The 22,237-nt window shown below is 43.0% G+C and overlaps 1 protein-coding gene across 1 annotated transcript in view; it reads right to left on the minus strand.

The window, feature by feature from the left end:
• The window catches only part of PIK3C2G (phosphatidylinositol-4-phosphate 3-kinase catalytic subunit type 2 gamma), a 203,409-nt gene that overhangs the window by 11,772 nt on the left and 169,400 nt on the right, over positions 1-22,237 (minus strand). Inside the window, exon 32 of the mRNA XM_058852977.1 lies at positions 16,606-16,718. Coding sequence (XP_058708960.1) covers positions 16,606-16,718 — 113 coding nt within the window. The remainder of the gene's footprint in view (positions 1-16,605; positions 16,719-22,237) is intronic.

Genomic DNA, 22,237 nt, shown 5'->3' on the forward strand with positions numbered 1-22,237 from the left:
GGTGGGCGCGGAGAGCGAACTTTGCTCCCCCCCGCGCCCGTCAGCGTGGCCCGCGCGCGCGTGGACCGTGCTACGGGCGCCGGGCCGAGTTCTGCCAGCCTTGTGCTGCCAGGTTCTTCTCCTGCGAACCCGAGCTGCCCCGCGAGACGATGCCGGGGCTCGAGCAGTGCACCGGCCGGCACGCGTTCCCCCCCGCCTTGCAGGGGGTGAACCGCACCAAAGTCCTGCAATCCCTGCGAGACCCAAATTTGCTCACCTTGTACCACTTTAGTGTTCCTTTTAACTACTATATTGACAAGTTAGACTGTTAGTTCGACCAGACTAACAATGTTTCGTATTCGTTCACTGAGTTAAAGATATTTGACTCAACCGTCAAATCCTTGCAAGGAAAACAATCTTCAAACATCAAAATCATAAACCAAAATTCCAAATGAGTATCCGTTCCAATATCTAGTAAAAGAAACCACTTGTGCCGTGTTTGTTCTCCCTCCTGCAGGGCCCAGCAGGATGTTACAAACACTGTATATTTTTTATTTTTTTCCTAAACTGAAAGGGTGAATTCTGGAGGCTAGCTTCGGAGCAGGCTGTAGGCCCATGTCCTTAGTGGGCAACCCATCAGTGATTGCAAAGATTCCTGGTGAAGGCAGCAGCTTTTCCTTAGGAAGAAAGAGCATCAGTGTTTGCCAAGCCACTGCTCTTCAGTATTTCAGGCTAGAACTTCTCTGGGGGCAAGGTGCTACAAGCACTGGAAAATATCAAAGCAAAGTGTGGGATTTGTGGGTTTTGATTTTTGGGGTGGTTGACAGGGGAATAAGAATCTCTTATGATGCTTAGGCCTGAGACCAGGATTGGGAGTCATATCTTTCACCTGTGCTTTCAGGCTTGTATATCTCTCTCAATACATGTTATATACTGATTCCTAAAAGGCTGATTACTGCACAGATGTTGACTCTTTCCTAGCTACCCTGAAATATAGATAAAAAGCAGACAAAGTTGTGACTTTCATAAATCCTGTCTTAGTCTGGGTGCCAGATTACAGGGCAGTCTGAGACAAAATTTCCTGTTTTTGGAAATTTTGGTCAAAACACATCAGGAAGCTCACTGAATGAAGAGTTTTTGTCTAATACTAAGGAATACTGTGCAAGAGATGAGGCACAGGTGAGGCAGTCTGCTACATATACCCTGTAGCACAATGCTGATGTCACGGTGGGTCTTGATGCTGATCCTCTCACACAGATTGGAATTCATGAGCTCGATAGCAGAAAATGTAAAAATCACTGTAGGCTGATTCCAATAGGATTATTTTGTACAGTAGCAATATATAATTTTTATGTATAGCTATTGAATAAAAAAACCTGAAAATTATTGTTTAAAATATTATTTCAGTTATTTATTTATTTATTTATTTAAAAGAGGGTGGTGAAACACTGGCACAGGCAGCCCAGAGAGGTTATGTGTATCCCATCCCTCTAACCATTCAAGGTCAGTTTGGACTGGGCTCAGAGGAATCTGATCTAGTTAAAAAATGTTCCTAAACCACAATATTTCTAAAAAATTATATATAAAAAATTAAATTGGATGTGAAGCACCATATTCTTGATTCCACTGTGTTTATTACGCCAGTTTATGACTGGCATATACTTAAAGTAATTTCTTTTGAAAGCTATTTCTATTATGGTGACTATATGGCTGTGGTGAATTAGTTAGTTCTTACAGTTATTTCAATATAACTTTAATTTTCCAGCTGATCAGTGGCCATCAGTTACCACCCAGCAGCATCTCAAGGACCAACAATGCTGACCTCATGGTACAGATAGAAATCTGTAGATTCAGAATCCAGAGGATTAAGCAAGAGAGAAAACTAGTATTGTAGATGTAGACTCTAGTAATGGTAGAATGTAGTAATTGGTAGAATGTAGTAATTGGTAGAATGTAGTAATTGGTAGAATGTAGTAATTGGTAGAATCTAGTATTGGTAGAATCTAGTAATGGTGAGCATCAGTCTGCTTCTCTAGGCTGCGAACAAAGCACAACAACATTTTATAAGGAAACACCAATTATTTCTCTCTAGACTAGGATTTCCTGGCACAAAATCTGTAGCAGAAGTTCATGCTGTGTGTGCCATTTTTCTAGATTGGTAGATTAAGTAGATTGGTAGATTAAGTAGATTGGTAGATTAAGGAAGCACAAACACACAGCTGGGAGCACTCCCCCTTTCTAAAGGAAGGTGGAATTTTTTTTTTTTGCACACTGCTGTGAGCTCATCCTGGACAGCAGCTCAGCTCCAAAGAGCTGCTTGCTTGTTGTCCTCTAGTTGAATGGGAAGAGGGCTGGAAAGGTCAAAATGAGAAAACCCCCGGGTTGAGAAGAAGACAGTTTGATAGATAAAGCAAAAGCTGCCCACACAAGCAAAGCAAAATAAGGAATTCATTCACCACTTCCCATGGGCAGGCAGGTGTAGAGCCATTCCCAGGGAAACAAGGCTTCATTTTGGAGCTCTGAGGTTACTTGGGAAGACAGACACTGCAATTCTGAATGCCCTCCCTTCCTCCTTCCCCCCAGCTGTGAGCATGACACCATTTGTAAGGAACATCCCCTTGGCCAGCTGGGGTCAGCTGTACCACTTGTGCCTCCTCCCAACTTCCTGGGTACCCCCAGCCCCCTCACTGGGATGGGGAGGCTGCTCTGCAGTGAGAAAGACAGAAATCTCGACACTGTGGAAGCCCTGTTCAGCAATAGCTCAAACACTGGGGTGTAGTCAGTGCTGTTTGAGTCAAAAATCCAAAATGCAGCACCATAGGGGTTGGCATGAAGAAAGTTAACCCTATCCCAGCCTTAACCACTTAACTTAATTACGAGGTTTTCTTAAGAAATTGCTGTAACTTCATCACTCGTCTCATTTGAAGTCTCTGGTAGGAGTAATCCCTTAATTGCTTGACAGGTGAAGTGTGTACTCTTTGTAGCTGTCTTTGAGCACTCCCTTATCTTTATAATACAGCTCTTCTTGATGTCTCAGACTACAAGCTTTCTGTGATCTCATTTTGTCTGTGCCTCTGTCTTCTATGCTTCCTTTTTCTTTTTTATAGATAGCTGCTGCTTTAAATCAGCCCCTGAATTTCTTTCCCCTGTATGAACATTGCTAAAGACCAGGCAAACCCCTCCTGTTCCACATTCTCTTTTTGTATTTCTGGTCAAGTGAATGTTCTACTACCTGAATTTATTCATTTCCAACACTGTGAAAGGAGAAACTTTGACAAAAGCATGAAACTGGTATGGCTATAGGAAAATTTAAGCTGAGCATAAGTTCTTAACCTGGCTATCCTTGCCTCATTTTTCTCTCTTTTAAGGGATGACACCAACTATCTTAGGCTTTTGCCCCACTACAGTCAGTGGGAATTTAGTTATTTGTTTAAATGGGCACAGATACCTAGGGTAAAAGAAACTCTTTACTAGTTCAGAGTAGTGATAGCAGCTTAGTTATAGAGTAGAAAAAAAAGAAATCATATTTTAATCCTGTTTCTTTTCTCCTTTAATTAGCTTTGAGCCCTAAATGGAACGAAACATTCTCTTTTAACATCCAGTTAGTTAAGTTCCAGAACTGGCAATGATACGCTTCTGCGTGCAGGATAAGATTTCTCTGTATAACAACGAATTCCTTGGCCAATACACTTTACCTGTGATGAGCCTGAATAAAGGTAATACTTTTATGAGGTTCTCCGGACCACCCGGAAAGGTGATCGGAGAAATCTCAATCTCCGGAGGGGTGTGCTTGGTGTCCCCGATGGCGATGTACTTACTGTCACGTCCGGTGTCCATTGTCTTTTCCTCCAGCGGGTCCACAGCTACTACTGTCCAGTGCTGGGACCGGAAGAGGATGTCTCGTGTCGTTACCAAGTGTCTCGTCCAGTGAATAGGCCATGTCCGGTTGGTGTTTTTCCCCCCCACCGCGATACCTGCCCCATTTGTTGCTTCACGCGGGGCAGGTTCGCGCCGCGCTTTTAGTTTTTTTTATTAAAGACTCCCTCTCCCCCTTTTCCCCCCATATTGCCCCTCGCAGGTCCAGGGCAGGGATGCGTGGCAGGGCAATCCCTGGTCATATGCCCCAGCTGCCCACAGCGATAGCACTGCAGAGGTTTTCCAGACAGTGGTGGAGGTTGGCCTGGCGGGTGCTGGGCTATTGCTGCAGTCGGTGGTCTCGTGGCCGCCGGTGGTAGAGATGGCGCCCTGGACGTCCCCACTAATGGCACTTTCTTCTCGCATGCATCAATGAGGACATCCAAGGTTGGCGGTGGATACAAAGGCAGGCTGAAAATAACTTGTTTACAAATGTCATTACAATTTGTCTTTGCCATCTCCAGGATAAGCTGCTCCTGCAGCTCAGGTCTGTCAACCTGCCTCTCTATCTGTTCCTGTAATCGGTTGACAAAAATGGTAAAGGGCTCATTGGGCGACTGCTTGATATTTGAAAAGTTGGTCAGGGGTTCCCCTCCCGGCAAGATGTTAAATACCTTCTCAGCGGCCTCTGTTATTTTAATTAGGACAGGCCGAGGTAAAACCCTGGCGTGTTCTTCTGGCTTCCCCCAATTCCCTTCACCGCACAGGTGGTCTATCGAGAGGGGATTCTCGTCTGCGTCAACCGCAAGACTCCTTGCTGCGCAACAGCTCAGGAAGGATGGCCTCCAACGATTTCTTCCACCTTTGTTTCCACAGCCTATAGTCAGCTGGGGAAAGGAGGCAGGCAAACAGTTCTTTTAAATCGTGGGGAACCATCTCGTTCGCCGAGAAGGTGGCCTTTAATAAGCCCTTAAAATATTCACTTCTCCTGCTGAACTCCTCCTGGGCTTTGCACAGCTCCCTCTTTGTCTGGAAGGAGAAGGGTTCCCATTCTCGGTACCTCCCTCCCCTTCCTCGAAAACTGACTGGTGCGGCAAAGGGAATCACAACCTGTTCCGTGTTCTGGTCCTCAGGCCTGTCACTTCCGGTCCCCAAAGCATGGGGACCGGATGGGGCGGCATGGGAACTGGGAGAAGGGGCATGGGAACCAGGAGGAGGGGCGTGGGAACCAGGAGGAGGGGCGTGGGAACCAGGAGCCAGAAGAGGCGGGGCTGGAGGGCCGACTGAGGAGGAGGGTTGGAGGGAGGAGCCGCAGCCGGAAGAGGTGGGGTTTTGGGAGGTTACACTTCGGGGGCACGCCCCTGAGGAGGAGGAACCACCCAAGGGGAGGTGGGAGGAGTCAGGGTAGGATAGAAGGGAGGGGCTAGGGAAGAAGGGGTTGCACTTTGTGGGAAGAAAGGGGTTCTGGGAAGAAGGAGAACAAGGGAAGGGTCCGACCATGCGGTCCCCGCCATCTTGTGCCCCTTGGGGGCCATTTTGAGGGTCAGGCAGGGCATGGGGAGACATAGGAGAGTACTGGAGACAAGGGAAAATAGGGGATGCAGGGTTCTGGGAAAGTAACTGGGGATCATTAACTTTATTAAACTGGGGTAACTTTGGATTGTCAACTGGGGGAACAGGGGAATGGGTAAGGGCTCCGGCAGCTTGGCCAGGGCTACTGGGGCAAGGGTTCTGAGGGAGGCTTGGGGAGCCAGGGAGACTGCTGCCGACTTCGGAGCCCTGCGTTCTACGGGTTGCTCCGCAGGTCTCCCCCATCTTAGGAGCATGGGGATTGGGAAGCTGGGGAAACTGAAGAAACTGGGGAAGGCTGCGTTGGCTGCCTCTGCATTCCCTTTCTTTCAATTAAGGCAGTCTGAATTAAAACGAAAAGTGGGATTAATTTGGCGGCTGTTTTGTCACCCTGAACCACCAAAGCCGTTAATTTGGACCCAACCGAATTCCAAAATATCACTGAGATAACATTTTCAGGGGACACATGGGGAAAATGCAGGAACAGCCAACGTACTAGCCTTTTGACCAACCCGCGCGAAAACTTATGATTCCCACCCTCGAGGATACCCACAACTTGGAGGAAAATCCCCCTCTGCGGAGCCGACAAACATGCGCCCATCTCTGATTCCCCCCTGGCTCCGCAGTTCCACCGCCTCCCAGCAGCAAATGTAAACTTAACTGAAAATAAGGGTCAGGACCCGATTCACAACACACAAGGGGGACTCACACACACACACACACCCCTCCTTCCCCCACTGGGGAAACTCACCAGGTCCTGACTTGGGCTGTGGAAGGCGTCCGAGCCCCAGAAGCGGTTTCCTGCACACCGGAGGTTGTCGCTTCTTCCCCGGGAGTGCCGCCGGACAAAAACCGACCTGCTACAACCGGGGTAACTGCCGCCCACAAGTCTTTGTAATCCACAGGGTCGACTCCTCCGGGGGTCTCCACAGGCTGCAGAGGCCCCACGTTGGGCGCCAGTTAACGCTGCTCCTTCCGCGGCCTTTCCAGCTCAGGCTAGCTCTGCCTCACTGACCGCTAGCAGCGTCAGGAGTGGGGAATGATCTGGGAGCTATTTGTCCCAGACCGAACCTTCAGAGCTCTTAAGCCCTCAGGCACTGCGGTCTCAGCACGTTGTGGATGCTCGGTGGAGGAATGGAGGAGGCTCAGAGTCCAATAATCTTCCCAGAAACCGGATTTATTGTAGGAGACAGGAACAGTAGACGGGGAAGGGACTGGAAAGGTCAAAGGTAGGACAAACTGAGCGAGCAGCACCTCTGTGCGCCGCAATTTAAGGTGGGGAGGGTACAAACTCAGGAACCAATCAGGGTATTTCAGGGGAGGAGTTGGGGGGAGGGTTTACAATGTTGGGGGCCAATAGGGATAACACGTGGGAGGGGCGGCAGTCATAATGCCAATGGGGCTTCGAGTAAGGGATGAAAAGCAGGGAACTTGCTGGATCAAAGGGTTGGGTTTACATAGATTGATAGAGCTCGGGGGCAGGATCAGGGTAATGTATGAGGAACAATCTGGAAAAAGGGGCTAGGGTTTACAATAATTGACAAATGGGTGAAACCAACACAGAACCACGGGGGGGACAACAGGAACAAACCAACTAATTGTGTAAATAAAATTAATTGACTGCCTGCAACAACAGGTAATACTTTTATGTCAACCACCTATAACAGCTCAAAAAAATCTGCAACATTCCAGGCTTTTTTTGTTACTATAGCATTGAGAGACTTCAGCACTACGTTTATTCTCTAGAGCACAATTTTGTAACAAAATGAATAAATGGCACTCTCTGTTTTTTGAAATAAACATATTCTCTGAATGCAAATCCGTGATGTTGAAATCAGAACAATATTAATGGCAGGTGATTCTTCCCACTGCAGTATTCCATTCTAGATGGAAACTGCCCAGGTGGTATTTTAATTTTAATTAAGTTCTCTTAGTCTTCGTATCCTTTACCATCCTTATGTTTTTCTCTTACATACACTGCTGTAAGAATTTATTTACATGGCGAAGAAAGGACTACAAAATATTTCTTAATTTTTAATATCAAGATATTCATACACCTTTTGAAAGCAAATCAATATAGAAAGTGGTTAGGAAAAAACATTCAACAAGACAAAATATTTATATATTATATACAGACATTAGTTGGATTTGATTATTATCCAATAAAGGAGGATTAGGAAAAAAATCCACAGAAGAAATCATCCTTGCACTGCAGCAACCTCTGTAAATTACTGGCTGCCTCTAGACTAAATTAAAACCAGTAAGGAATGTGGAAGAGCCATCACTGCTGCTGCTTTTCACTTCCTCTGAGTCCCTGTGTAACTGAGCAGAGGAAGGCTAAACCCTGTCTGTCAAAGCTGCAGCTTAATTAGCAAATATAGCCTCTGCCTCAGGAAAAAGAGAACATCCTCTGGGCTACTTCTAAGCTTGCAGAGCTGAGAAATTAGTATTACAAAGCAAGAGGCTCCTTCAAAAGCAGGATATATAAACATTAGGAAAAACGGGTGGTTATGGTTGCTTCCCAAATATTAATGTGGTACCAAGACCCTTCCTTCTTCTTCCTTTGAGCTATGCATATACCAAAGCATGAACACCTCTCTTCTACCCTGCTACTTTCATTTTCCTCTTGCAGAATAGACCCAAATTGCTTCAAAGAAAATTAAAAATAAAATCCCAATCGCAGTAATTCAATAATAATTACAAAAGAAGATAACCCACTCTGTCACTACGGTACACCCTGCACTGCCTGCTATTGGCAAGACAAAACTGGAAGGCAACTGGCCAAAAGTGATTGCAGAAATATGGCATTTTTCATCCCCCAAACAACCGCCTTTTTTACCTAAAATTTGAAAATATTTAACTGCTTCTCTTCAGCAGCAGTTTCTTTTTTCGTTACATTTCCTGATCCAATTTTTTTGGGGTTATCTGGGTATGTACATGAAGACAGAAGACACACTGACAGAGATCACTGCCATGGAGGTCAGTGGCAAGGCAACCAAAGAAGAAATTGCATTTATCTCAACTTAATGCAGGACAATAGAAATATTTTGCTGTCAGGGAAATTCTGGAGAGCATTTTTTTGAGCAGGCATTTTCTACCTTTCAGAAATCTGGCAGCGTCTGCGGAGCGAGCCTCCAGATGGCTTTGTCATTTACCATGCTAAAAATGTAAAGATGCTCTATGCACGTTATTGATGTGAATATCCAAATATAGCTTATGTCCAATACCTTCAGCATCCTCATCAACCTGCCCGTAGCAGAGTGGCCAGGACTGGAGCAGCCTGGCTGGAACAGCTGCTTATGCAGCATTCCTGAGGGGGAACAATTGTGCTGGCAAAAATAGGGTTAGAGCTGTCCTGAGACACAAAATTTCTAAAAAGTCAACCAACAACCAACAATTTCCAAGGGGTCTTGGCTGTCAAATGGGGAAAATGTAGCCCTGTCAAGGGGGAAACCAGCAAGAGGTTCACTCTGTCATATTGGGGACATCTCCTGGCTTGGCTTGGTTGAATTGCCCCCACATTGGTGCCTGGCCCCAGCTGGTTTGTGCTGATCCTGCTGCTTTGTGTCATCACCAGTGACAAAATGTGTGTATGGAACCAGAAACTGGAGGGAAAATGGTCCATTCTGGGGTGACCACTGGAGGTTAGGCAAGATAATTCATGGTGTTCAAAACAGCTGTGGTCAGGCAGGTGATCCATCACAATGAGATGGAAATGTGATTCCAGCGCATCTCAGTTTCAAACTGATCCCAAGGCACAGAGATACTGGGATTTTCAAAATGAGCAGGAATTATTTGTTAAATATTTTAAAAAAACAAATTTTTGGTTTTGTTTTTTTAATTTTTTTAAAGGAGATGGTTCTGGAAAATGGACTGGATCCCAAAAGACCCAGAGTTTTATAAGAATTATGCAAAATGCTTCTCATCTGTTTCAGTCATTTATAGAGAACAGCCCATCTACCTCTGCTTAAATGAATTATATAAAATGAAAGCTGGCCTAGGATACCCAGAAGCTCACATGGGCTTCTCTCCCTTTATTCAAGCCTTTATTTCTATGGTGCTCTGAAACCAGAAAGTTGAAGAAATGCACTGAAATGTATCTCTGATGACCCATTTAAAAAGAATAATTTATTGTCCTGATGATCCACAAAAAGATAAGGAGAGACACAATCCCAACTTGATATAATGTCAATAAAATACAAATATAAATATAAATATAAATGTAAATGTAAATGTAAATAATAAATATAAATATATATAAAATAATATAATGGAATGGAATGGGGAAGAGTCTGTACATCCACAGGATCTTCACTGATGCCTGGGACTCCATCACTGTGTGCTCCACGTGGCACCATGAGGGCATAAAAAAGTTACCAAGGCTGAAAAAAAGAATATAAAACAGAAGTGGGAATGTATGGAATAAACATACAACTCCCAGTGAAAGAGCTGAGTGAGAATCACATAGATTTTTTTTTTCTGAAAGAAAAGGCAATGTGTTTGCATTGTTATCTTTGAGACAATTAACTCCACTGGTTTGGTTTTTTTTTGGTTTTTTGTTTGTTTTTTTCTAATAGGTGAGAGAAATCAAGAATCAAGGCTCAGTCATGCTCTATTATCCTGTGGATCAGCAATGTTGGTGCAGGGTGAAGAATGCAGAGAGTAGATTTCATAAAGAAGTCTTAGAAGCTTTTATTTCAGAATCACCACCAAGCCCATAAGGAAACTAAATTCTACTGCTTTCAGCCTTGTATTACTGCTGTGCTTGGAACATGTTACTTTCAGATGAACATTTAGTCACAAAGTCTATGACACTGGCTGAGATAAGAATGATCTTGTTTTGACCCTTAGAAACATAGATCCCAGAATTTCTTCTTTTGAATAAAACACAAAGGAGAACAAATACTTAAGACAAATCCCCGTTTCACTTTCTTTTTGAAATCACTCAGGATTAAGAGCACTGCTGCCTGTTAGAGGGCATGAAAATAAATTAGCCTTTGAGAAAAGAAACACAAGCAGAGGCTGTTGTTCTGTTTCTATCTCTCTGCCACATACAAATTCTTTTCTCTCCTTGCCTGGGCCCAGATAGTAAGTGAATATAAAAATGTGTAAAGAAACAGTGAGATTGTGATCTGTGTCTTCATTCTGCACTATTTTTCTTCTCAATTTCTTAATTAGTTACAAAAGTCTGTATGTGCCTATCTTTAATTTCTCCAACTGTACAATCTCTCTGCACTTTTCCTTCAATTATTCTACAGCATGCCATCTCCCTGTGTAAGAAAGCATTTCATTATATGAGGCTTGCAATTTCTGCTCCTTAATTAGCTCTCATTACTTCTACTTACGCTCTTGCTCAATGTTCTAAATAATTCCTCTTGAACCTTCCTGTCTTCTCCCTTAAATATTTGCACAATTGACTCGTGTCCTTGTTAGTCTGTCCTTAACTAAGTTTTAGTAACAATAAATCACTCCTGAAGAATCAATCACTCCCCAGCAACCCTACTGAGAACTGTTCTTTGAACTTGTATTCTAGTTAAGAAAACATCCTGAGAGAAATAGTTTATTATCAAAGCCTTATAAAGATGAACTACTTCATTTCTGCCCCATGACACCAGGATCTGGCCTTTCTCATTGGCATCTCTTGTAGCAACCTCATGTCTCACCATGGGCTTGTTTTATCTTCCCATTTCTCTGGGATATAGATCTCTCCCTCCCTGAGGAAATATTTTTCATTTGTCTAAGCCGGTCGTAGGGTTCTGGAAATTATTTTTATTCTCTTGATCTTGCTCTGTCTGCACTATTATTTTTAATGTTTTCTTCATTTGCAACCAGTGGCAAATCTAATTTTTGTTCACCTTCATCTCCCAGATCACTCATATCATTAAACAGAACTCACTGTTTGTTGTCTTGTCTTTTTTATTTTTTTCTTATTCAACACATATCAACTATGTAGGGAATTACTTACTTAAAAATGAGCAGTTAGAATTTAGAGCTGAGGCAGTACTGTGACTGTGACAGATTAAAGTGTTTAACAAGAAATAATAACAGAACTTTCTGTACAACATATTTGTCAAACACCTTTCAAAACAAATATGTTTGAATCCAACAGTAATCCCTGTGCCACAAGAACAGACCTCATCTCTTTCCAATTTAAACTACTGCTGAGTTGTAGTACCCTTTGTTTAGAGGTGTTCAGCTAATTTTGAGTCTCAAGGAGAACATAGCTTATCAGAGCTAATTTCCTTTCACTTCAAAAGAATTTTCTATGAATATAAAATTAAATACAAATGCTTTATAAGCTATAGTTAGTATGAGAGCTTTTTTCCTATGGCTTTTTGTTTTGTTTTCCTGTGCCAGACTAAGGAGAACTTCACCTGAATGTTACCTCCCCTCTGTCAGCCAAGCTGCTGATTTAATTCTGCTACTGATACTCTCTGGATAACTTTGTTCAGCTCAAAGTGATATTTTTCCCACTTGTTTTCCATCCCTGCCTTGCCTACCTGTGCACCTCCATTCCCATCCCTGTTGGCTGCAGTAAGGAAAGCAGTACACATTCATAATATTCTGAAAGGATAATGTGGCTTTTTATTTCACTGGCAGGCACTGCGTTGTTGGCAGGTATTCTATATTTTCCATTTAAATCTATATCAGGATAATCATAAAGTGTAAAAGTTAGGGAGCCCATGAGAGGAACGATGGGAACCAGCTAAGACTGAACAACGATCTCCAACCCTTTCCCAGCTCAAGCTGAAAGAAATCCCAGAAAAGGCAGCAGAGAATCCACCTGTACTGTAGGTGGGAACATCCCTATAGCCCTGTGCTGCAGGCTTAGACTTCATCCCTTTGGATTGGGGAAAGATTGGCTTCCACCTTTCGTCCCAGCACATTTAAACCATCGCATCTCACAAACATTTTTGAAAGCAATTTGTACTCTCATGGCATAGGACACGAAATGGAAAGAGGCTGGATGTCTGTGTAAGCCTAAAGCTGATTACTAATTCGTCACCCACATATCAGCTATCCCAGAATCATTAATCACCAGGAGTGGTACATGACAGCTTCAGAGCTTTTATAAAAGGAAAGCTGGAAGTACTTTTGCACAGAACTGTAGGAGTTTATTTTTCTTGCAGCAAATTTTCCCCCTGTAAAATTGGTTCTGAATTCATCGCCCACGCATGCTTTCCCGAATTCTAGTAACATTTTACATTTACTGGCATGACGTTCAGGATAACTTGGCTTTGTTTCTCCTCCCCTCTACCCCTGAGGAGTTACTCTGTCCACAAGAAGTAATGGGTAAAAATGTTTATCAGTGAGGATTGAAAGTTTAGCTGCTTATCTAGGAAAACAGGGCATGCCTGAAGTCATGGCAATGAAGTCAGTGGCAAAAACAGGCTTCCTCCTGAGCCAATGCTGAGCCACTGTTCCCTTTTCTTCTCCGTGAAGCAGGCAAGGAAATATGCTAGAAACCTCTCTCTGGATGTCAGCAATGGTTGTTTCTCTTGTCTCTGGTATTTTTTGAGGAGTGAGCAAGCCCAGCAGTAGGAAGCCTGGCTGTTTCTGCCTGTGAGGAGCTAAACCAGCCCATAGCCAGCCCTGTGTGAGACCTGGTGGGCTCTGGATAGCTCCCACTCTCTGTGTTGGTTAATGAAGGTGAACAGAACTGGACTTGTTCGAGTTCAAAACCTACACGTATTTCAGTGTTCATAAATTCATCTCCACATCTGCACAAGCCTACATTTTTACAGTAGAGCAGCATTCCCCCTGTGTTCTGTTCCTGCCTACTGCTGCTTTTCTGGGTATTGTGCTGCCACAATCGGACTATTCTTGTTCTAAGCTAACAAATTCTTTCAGAGGTAAAAAAAAACCTCCTCTGGGGCTCCTTTATATTCCTCCTAAGACCATTCAGTGCACTTTGCCAGGTACTGTGCTATTGTCTTTAAAAAATAAACCTGCCCTGTCTCACCCCTCCACCTGCCACATCCTCCATGACTCCAGAGGCAAAATCTCCAGGCCTCCAGGGTTTTCACCCCTACACAAATGTTTCCTTCTAGCCCAGCCTCACTTTATTAAGGCAATATTGACTGTAAACCCTATGCATAAAGTGCCCAGTGTTGCACTGTTTGTATTTGAGAGGAGCGAGCAGTGCCCCAATAAGCTGACTTCAAGTTATGTAATACACGCTTGGAAAATTGCATTTTATTGGCATCATGGCTTTTCTATATTTGAAAATGGAATTTAAAGTTATTTTCCTCAGCAATTGTGGTGATGCCATTCAAATCATAAGCAGAAGCAGTGAGCCACCTGACTTACAGAATCTCAGGATTCAAATGAACCTATGAATTGCTGAGGGAAATCTTGAGACTGAAACATTTTTAGTATCTTATAAATATCTGTTTAACAGAACTTGTCTTCATTGTGCACCCACAGCCTTAAACTGTAGGCAAACATTACCAACCAGTCTTAACATCTCTGTGTTCAAACAGTTTCCTTGGCTGCAAGTATTGCCTTAGTGAAAAAATACAGCTTTTACTTTGCAGAGGGTTAGATCAGATTAATGGTCCTTTCCAGTCACAAAATCCATAGGGCTGTTCTCCGTTGTTTGTCTTTGCAGAAATTTTGGTAGAGTTTTCCTCAGTCAGGACTGGCTTTTTTCACACATGACTGAAATGTTGCAGCAGTGAGGGAGAGGACACTCTGAAGCTGATCCAGGGGTGAGAGTTGTGCATCAGCAGCAAATCTGGCACGTGTGGATGTGACGGATCCAAAGGTTTTTTCTCTAGGACACCCCACGTGAATGGGCAAATTCCCTTCAGGAAAAATTCCTGCAAAGTTATAGCACTGCAGTCTTCTGGCTTCCTCCCTTAAAGAACCAGTGTGACACCTGAGAGTGGCTATAAAAAATACCAGCTCCTTAGGGAGTCTCTTGTGCATTGTATATCAATATAGGATTTGCACAGCAGGATCTAGGTTTCCCATTAAAACTCCTAGAAGTAAACCTGCACAAACACTAAATCAAATTTATTTACGTAGATCAAAAGCCTCTATCACAATTCCTGTCAGTTCTGTGAAGCCACGTTTGGGATTAATTTGGCCTACTACAATTATTTTCACATCTGAACACATCATAAAATCTCTTTATAGAGATAAATTAAATAGGGAAGAGCAGAACAAAAATTATTTAGTATAAATTATGAAATAAAACAAGATAGCAATCTCTGCACAGATGAACCTCTAAAATATAATTAGTGAGACTCTGCAAAAGACTGAATATACCTGAAACAGCTTTAACATGTCTTGAATAAGATATGATCTTGGCATACTTTTAAAATCCCTGTTCAGCTCAAGCAAAAAAAGAAGAGGAAAGGAAAAAGAAAAAGAAAAGAGGACACATCAGAAAGATTGATTTATATGACTGGGAAGCTGAGAAGATTACTAATGGCATAAAGAACCTTCCTATTCCAGGTTACTGGTCTGAAGGCAGCCCAGTATCACAGTACCCTGAAGCACTATTTCATATTTCAGGTCAGATGACAATGGATGGATGAGCATGGAAGGATTTGGAAGCCCAGGATTTGAAAACATGATTGCCTAAGTTAGGCTGCCACAAGAATGATCTTATTTTCAAGTCATGAATCACTGTTAGTCTTGATGAATGGGACTCCTACCACTTCTCTGCAAACTCACTAAAATGGCTTTGATTTAAGTTACCTACTTTCAACAGAAACACAGTAACTTCAAGTTGTGCTGTCCCTTTCCATAATGAAGTGAACTGAACCCTGGATTTTATGTTTGCACTACACAGCTATGTATGCTGTAATTTACTTTCATTTAATTAAATGACCAGAACTTCCTAAGAACACAGTTAGGAACCTACACATTTACAATGATGGAAACAAGGAGAAACAAGGACTAATTCCAACACCTGCAAATTGTGTGCATCTCCACACCACCTGCTTGAAATCTCAATGATATCATCAGCATGGCAATCACTTTGATATGCCCCTCCCACCAATTAGAACTTTATCAGAAGTTTATCAAAGTCACTTAGATTTAGAAAGCTCAACACAAAAAACAAAGAGGGTCTTATGCTACATCCTGAAGGTAAAGTTTGTATAAATTGGGCCTGTCAGCAGAGGCTGATCTCACCTGTCAAAGTGACACACAGGACACAGAAAACAAGCCTCAGGACAGAGAAGTATTGAATGTTACAGACCAGAATGGAGATGCTTGAATTGCAAATGAGAAGCCAGAGTGGCCAGCAGAAAACAGTCAGAGCTATGTAAGCCTCATGTGCTTCATCCCACTAATTAAACCATCAGCCTCATTTTATTTCTGGCTGGTGCCCACATAAGCCCCTCAATCTGGCCCCATTTAGGAAAAGGATTGTAATCCAGTTTGGGATGGAGGTGGAATAGAGTATGCACTGAGAACCCACAATAGCTCATAAATGCTCTAATCCCCAGGCTAGACAAGTAAAGGCTCTCTTGCCACAGATATTGCTGGAGAGGTGAGCCATGGGAATTCGAGAGCACATCTAGGCAGGGAATTCATTATGGAGCAGCTGACACGCTCCTGCACCGAGAGATCACACTTCACACACAGCCCCAGCTCCATCTCTGAAGTCACCCTCAGCAGCCAATTCCACCTGCAGGAATTCTGTGCTGCAGGAGCACTGCCAGCTTCCCCTCCCGTAGCCTGGCTCCAGGAGCACTCAACATTTACCTCTCAGCCTCCTGACAGTGTTACAAAGCTGAGCATCACACCTCCAAATGACATTGCTCCTTAAAATTCACCACTGCTCCCTCTGCTGAGCTCTTCCCTCTTCATAGACAGGCTGGACTAGAAAGCAATGTCTGGATAATCAACCCAGAGCTCCAGGCTGAGGTGCTGCAAAAAGTCATGCTGCTGCACCATGCCTTATGTCTGACTGCTATCAAAATGTGTCTGCTGAGAGGGCCAAAACAGTACCAAAAATGGTTTTCTTGGAAAAGGCCATTACCAGCCATTAAGGAAACCCAGTTTCTGTATCTGTCTCACACCTGTAACCATACTGAGTGATCTCAAAGGGAAAAACCAATTGTTAAATCATGACAGAGCAGCACTATCACTACTTTGAGTTGAAATTAGTTCTCCCAGAAAGGCTGTTTGAAGATTAATGTTTTCACAGTACTCTGCAAATGCAAGGACTTACAGGTTACACATTCTGATAAAAATACTCATGAGGTTCCTCATGTGTTTCAGCATTATTGTCAGACGGCTGTTCTCGTAGGATATGACCAATTGTACTCCAGGATTGTGACCAGCTGACTGAGGACCTAAAAAAGGCCAGACAGCTTGATTTTTTTTAGGTAACAACTTAGAGGAAGCAGATCTGTAAAATATTGAAATACTATATGTTAGCTAACATATTAAAACCTGCTCCATGCTTAAATCAGGGATGAAATTAAAAAACACGGATAAGGAGTGTGATGGAAGAAAGTGGTCTGACATGCAGTGCTCATTTTCCTTCCTGTTTATTAACTGCCAGTGAGATTTTCTGTTTACTAATTGCCATCAGTCTGAAATTCAGTGGCAAATTAATGCTTGAGTGACAAATAATTGGGGTGGATTTTTTTTGGCAGTCACTGATGACACTATTCACTATTGTTGCAGTTCTGTCTGGTCAAAAACACTGGATTTTATTTTTTTTTTTCCTCCAGTTTCCAAGAGAAAGGGAAAAATAACAAAGGGAAAAAAGAGCAAGTTTCCTGACCAGCTCCAAAACAAGTTAGAGAAACAACATCACATATAAATTCTCTCTTCCTCTTTCTCTACTTTATGTATTCCAAGTTGGTTTTCATGCAACCCATTGCTTTCATAGATTTTTCTACTAAGATGCACTTTAGGAGTCTGATACAATTCCCACTGAAAAAAGCTATTTTTCATTTTCCAAGCAAGAAGAATCAGTCTCATAACATGGAAGAAATGACTAAGCAAATCCTGCTCCATCTTTCTGCTGGAGGCACTGAGGCAGCTGTCTTCAGTGCCAGAAAGGTGTGTCCTTGAAGCTGGTAATGTGGTTTACCTGCCCTGCAGAGACAGCAGGGAATCACAGCAGAGAAAAGATGCCTTTTACCACTGTAAATCAGGTAATGGTGAGCAAAACCTCTCCTCAATATCCATCTGACCTCCTTATTTTGTGGTGTTTCACCTGAGCAGGGGATGAGGAGCTGGGCTTGAGCCATTTTGCACCACCTGGTCAGCGAGGACAGCCCAGACACTGCCCGTGTGAAGTTGCCTGGTTTTATTCAGGCAAATAGGGCTACATTTAACTAGACCAAAGCTGTATTACAACCACAATTTACCCAAAAAAGTAAGAACTCAATCCTGCAAGGCTTACAACACAACAAGGATGTCTCATGAGCTGGGCTCTGCTCTCCCTGCTCCCTGTTAAAACAGAGACCTGAGACAGAGAAGTGCTGCTCTCCATCCTGCACCTTGGGATCTGTCACTGACACAGCAGCCCTGAACCTGCTGCAGGGTGACATAACAACACAAGACAAGACAATAGAGTGGTAATTAATTCTTTAAATAGAAACACATCTTCTGAGAAGCAGAGGCAGTGGGAAAGGATGATGAGAACGTAAGAAGAGCCACCACGCGCCAGGGTCATGCACTGCCACAGGAGGCTTTTCAGGGAGTACCAGGACTGTTCCCCTGGGTAGCAGGAGGGTTCCCGCCTGTCCCTTTCATCCTCAGCTGACACCTGGGCACTCCCTGTCCTGCTCTTGTCCTCTCCTCCCCACATGTGCCCCAGAGCTCTTACAGCCAGGGCGGTGGCAGCAAGAAATGCAACTCCCTCTGCTCAGCCTTTGCTCTGTGGCTCAGCACAGGAGGCAGCATGAGGCTGTTCTAATGAATAAGCCACACTGGGTGTATTTTTCTGAAGAAACCAAATGTGTAACCTCTGGAGCGAACAGAGACTAAAATAACTGCTCAGCAGACACAATGACAGTGGTGTCATGTACTACTGACAGCCAGAGAGCCGCTGTAATTGCCATTTATCCTAAGGAAGGGAACTCGAATGAATTAGAAATAACACAGTGTGTACATGCAGCTGCCATAATATAATTTTTCCAGGCAGCCTGGATACCAGCACTGCTGAGTTTATGATGCTTGGAATGGAATTTCAGAATATGAATCCATCTCCAATGCCTCCCCTGTAGAGACTACAAAAATACATTTTTAATCACATCCTAACTAGAGAAGGGCCCGAGACATTCTTGAAGAATTGAAATTTCAGGAAGAAATCACTAGGCTGGGACTTAGAACACCAAGCAGCAGTTATTCTCCCTTATGAACCTTGACAAATCACTTGGCAAGACTTTTCCTTATTTCATTTCTTGTGGTATGCAAATAGGAACAGGGAGGGACAGAGGATGAAAACTCCACGAACCAGACAACACTGAGTTTTTTCCAGGGTAAGAGGAAGCCCATAAAATTAAATTCCTCTTTTTTTTTTTTTTTTCATGCAAATCTACTTTACTTTTTTTTTTTTCTTAAACCGTGAGTCCTTTTGCCTTGAATTAGCAACAGGAAATGTAGAATTCTAGACTGTTACACTCAGTGTAACACAAGGGAAGTTGTGTTTTAACATAAGGGCACGATTCACTTGTGGGGCTCTGTTAATTTTGTGAATTGTAGTGAGTCACCACGAGTGGTTTAGCAAGAGCAACAGATTTTAGAGGCTAAATTACATCATCAGAATCCAGCTGATCACTGTGCCTTCCCTTTCCTACCAGCACTACCAGTGCCTTTGTTTTTCATTAATTTTTACAGTGTGGTGCTTATATCCAGTGAAGGAGTTTCTCCGTGGGAGTTGGTTTTTATTTGATCCTTGAAAGTAAGAAATGTAAATTAGTTTCTAAAAAAAACAAAACAAAAAAAAACAACCCAAAAGAAAACAAAACAAAACCCCCAAAATAACCACAGAAAATTCATTTCTGATTGATTATGCAAAGTCTGAAACACACGCTATGGACACAACTATTACTAAAATATTTGCTCTTACTATGCGATAAATTGAGTACTAGTGGAAATAAAAATAAAAGGAAGGGAAATAAAAAATAACAGAGCATGGGAAATCTGATAAACATTGAAGAGACCACTGTTGCTTACATTTCATAGCAAAACCCAGTTACTGTTAGCTACACTCAGCTGGTGTATTTTCAATTTTCCCACACCCAGTGCTAGATCATATCCTCTTTGAAGTCCAGGTGATTTTAGCTTCAAATAATAATATAATACACATACATTAATTACTTCCAATCAATCCAGCTTGAGCAGATGGACTTGAGCTCGGGCCCTGCATTTTTGGGGAGTGTCATACCCTACTTGCAGCTGATTTTAGGCAAGGACCAAGTGCTGGTCTGCTGCAGGTACTGGGCAAAGTTGCACTGGCTACAGCTGAAGCAAGAATTCCCCACCAGGGATCGATTCTTCACCCTCTGGTGTCCATGCAAAAGCTGTCAAATACCAAATGAGGACCCCTGGAGCATTTGTAGTTTTTTCCTATCTGATTGCTGCCTGTGTTCCAAGTGGAAGTCAGCCACCAACCCTACTATAGAAAAACCCAAACACTGCCAGTTCATAATCTCTTATCAAGGAACATAAACACCAGGAAACTGTGGGTCCTTTTTGTCTTTTCAAATGAAGAAATGAAGGCAATTAGCATCCAGATTTCTACTGAAGGTGAATTGACCCTCACAGTAGTCAAGTGTGCAGTTCTTTGCTTTAATCTGGATGGTCTTTTCTGGCATGCTGGAGAAGTACCAGCTCCTCATTCCACCATTTGTGCAATGCTTTCCTCAGCAGCATTTCAAAACAAGCTCTGCATTACACTGGGCACAATGTTTGAGAAATATAAATGGTGAGGAAGGTGCTGCTGACAAAATCAATAGGGAAACTGTAACTTAATAATACATTGCATTTCACATGTGGACTGCAAAGCAATGTGAAGAAACTAATTAACTAAGTGTCAACACACTGCCATTAGGGAGCTCAGTATTATTCTGTATTCTGCACCCTCAGATTTTTCTTAGACCTTTTCTTCTTGGTGACAGCCTGTTTTGACACCTGGCATCACAGAGTACTGGAACCTGCTTGGTTTTCCAGGGCTGGGGTTGAATGCCCCAAGCCAAGCAGCTGCCTGCTTTAGTTACAGCCTCCAAAGGATGTGACTTCATGCAGTCAGCTCTGAATGCACCGACTGTCTCAGGGCTTTGGTCCTCCAAGCCAACCTGAGGTGCTCATGGGTCAATGGGACTAAATCAGGGAGACAACTTGTGGAAAAAACTTTACATCAAGAGTGAGCAACTTCAGAAGATCAGAACACTATGGGACATAGGCAAGAGAGCCTTATCCTCCCCAGGGAGTGTTTATGGGGACTGTGGATCTCCATGGAGGGGGATGTCATACTGCAATCTCCCGGGAAAGCTTGGATCTCCCTTTACAAGGACACAGAACCTGCTCCCTACTGCACCTCAAGGACAGAGGCTCATATAAACACATGCAGCACTAATTAAATGTGCCAGAATTGGGGCTGGGCTGTACTGTGTTATAGCCCATAGCAGAACCAAAACAGGCTGAATTATCGATATTTTCAGGAGATATAAACTCAAGAGAAGGAAAATAAGCAAGTTTGATATAAAAATGGTTTTTATAGATTTTTCTTTCTTTGTTCCTTTTTTTTAAAGGGCTTTTATAAAACTCTGATTGTGAAATCATTCCTGATATCTGCTCTCACTGCCTGGTAGTGAGCTTGGTATACTGAAATGCTGACAATATCCAGTATAATTCAGAACTCACCCCACTGGGAGTACTGATTCAGTATTCATGTCAAGTAAATTTAACACTGATGTCTAATCTTTCTATTGCTGGGAGCAGAGTACAAATTCATAAATTTTAATTTTTATTTTACTTTAGTAAGTGTAATTACCTACAACATTTATAAATTAAAGCACTGTAAGAGAAAGATGCTGGTTTGATCAAAATTCATGACCTGATCCTATTGGGCATTAATCTTATTTCATATTGATCCTTACCAAGAGAGAGATGATTTTTTTTTTGCTTGACAGAGAAGTTGCCAGACCCATGGAAAGCTACAGCCCATATTAAACTTGAGTTATTTTTCAAACCAGACAAATATTAAGACCCCTATAACCTCAGAAAGAAATGAAATTTGTGGGGAAAAAAATGTACCTTTTTTTCATGGCAACCACCTCTTTCCTGCAGGCTCAGTGAGCTGAATTCCTCCCCAGACTGGCTGTGGTGTTACTACAGAGTTTATCTTCAAATCAAGAGCGTTTCTGGGCACCCTCAGCCAGCAAGAACATCTGGGGTCACTTTGCTTCTCCCAGCAGCTCCTTGTTTGCTACCAGACACCTCCTCCTGCCTTAGTTGGGATTGTGTCTCCTCTGGATGCCAACAGCGTGCAGAATGCCATGGAACAAAGATTTCAGTGAGCTCACTGGGGCATGGCAGCAGCCTGACTCCAAAGACGAGGTGAGGAATGGGAAAACATCTGTGAAATATCTATGTCTCAACAGATTTCTCAGGTGGGCAGTCAGCACAGGCATGGCAGGTCTCCCTCTGATAGCTGAGCTCCCCTGCTTCCACAGTTCACCACAAATGGTGCAGCACCCAGAGCAACTCAGGCCATGATTCCTGTTCCCTGTTTTTACCAGGTCAAAACTCATTGCTTGGACCTTGTGTGCTGCTGGTGGTTTATCAGTAAATGGCAGTGATCAATTTTCTAGGCTAAAGAGAGATGCTTTTGTCTGTGGTTTGGGTTTTG

This window comes from Poecile atricapillus, chromosome 18 (assembly GCF_030490865.1).
Source record: "Poecile atricapillus isolate bPoeAtr1 chromosome 18, bPoeAtr1.hap1, whole genome shotgun sequence".
NCBI lineage: Eukaryota > Metazoa > Chordata > Aves > Passeriformes > Paridae > Poecile > Poecile atricapillus.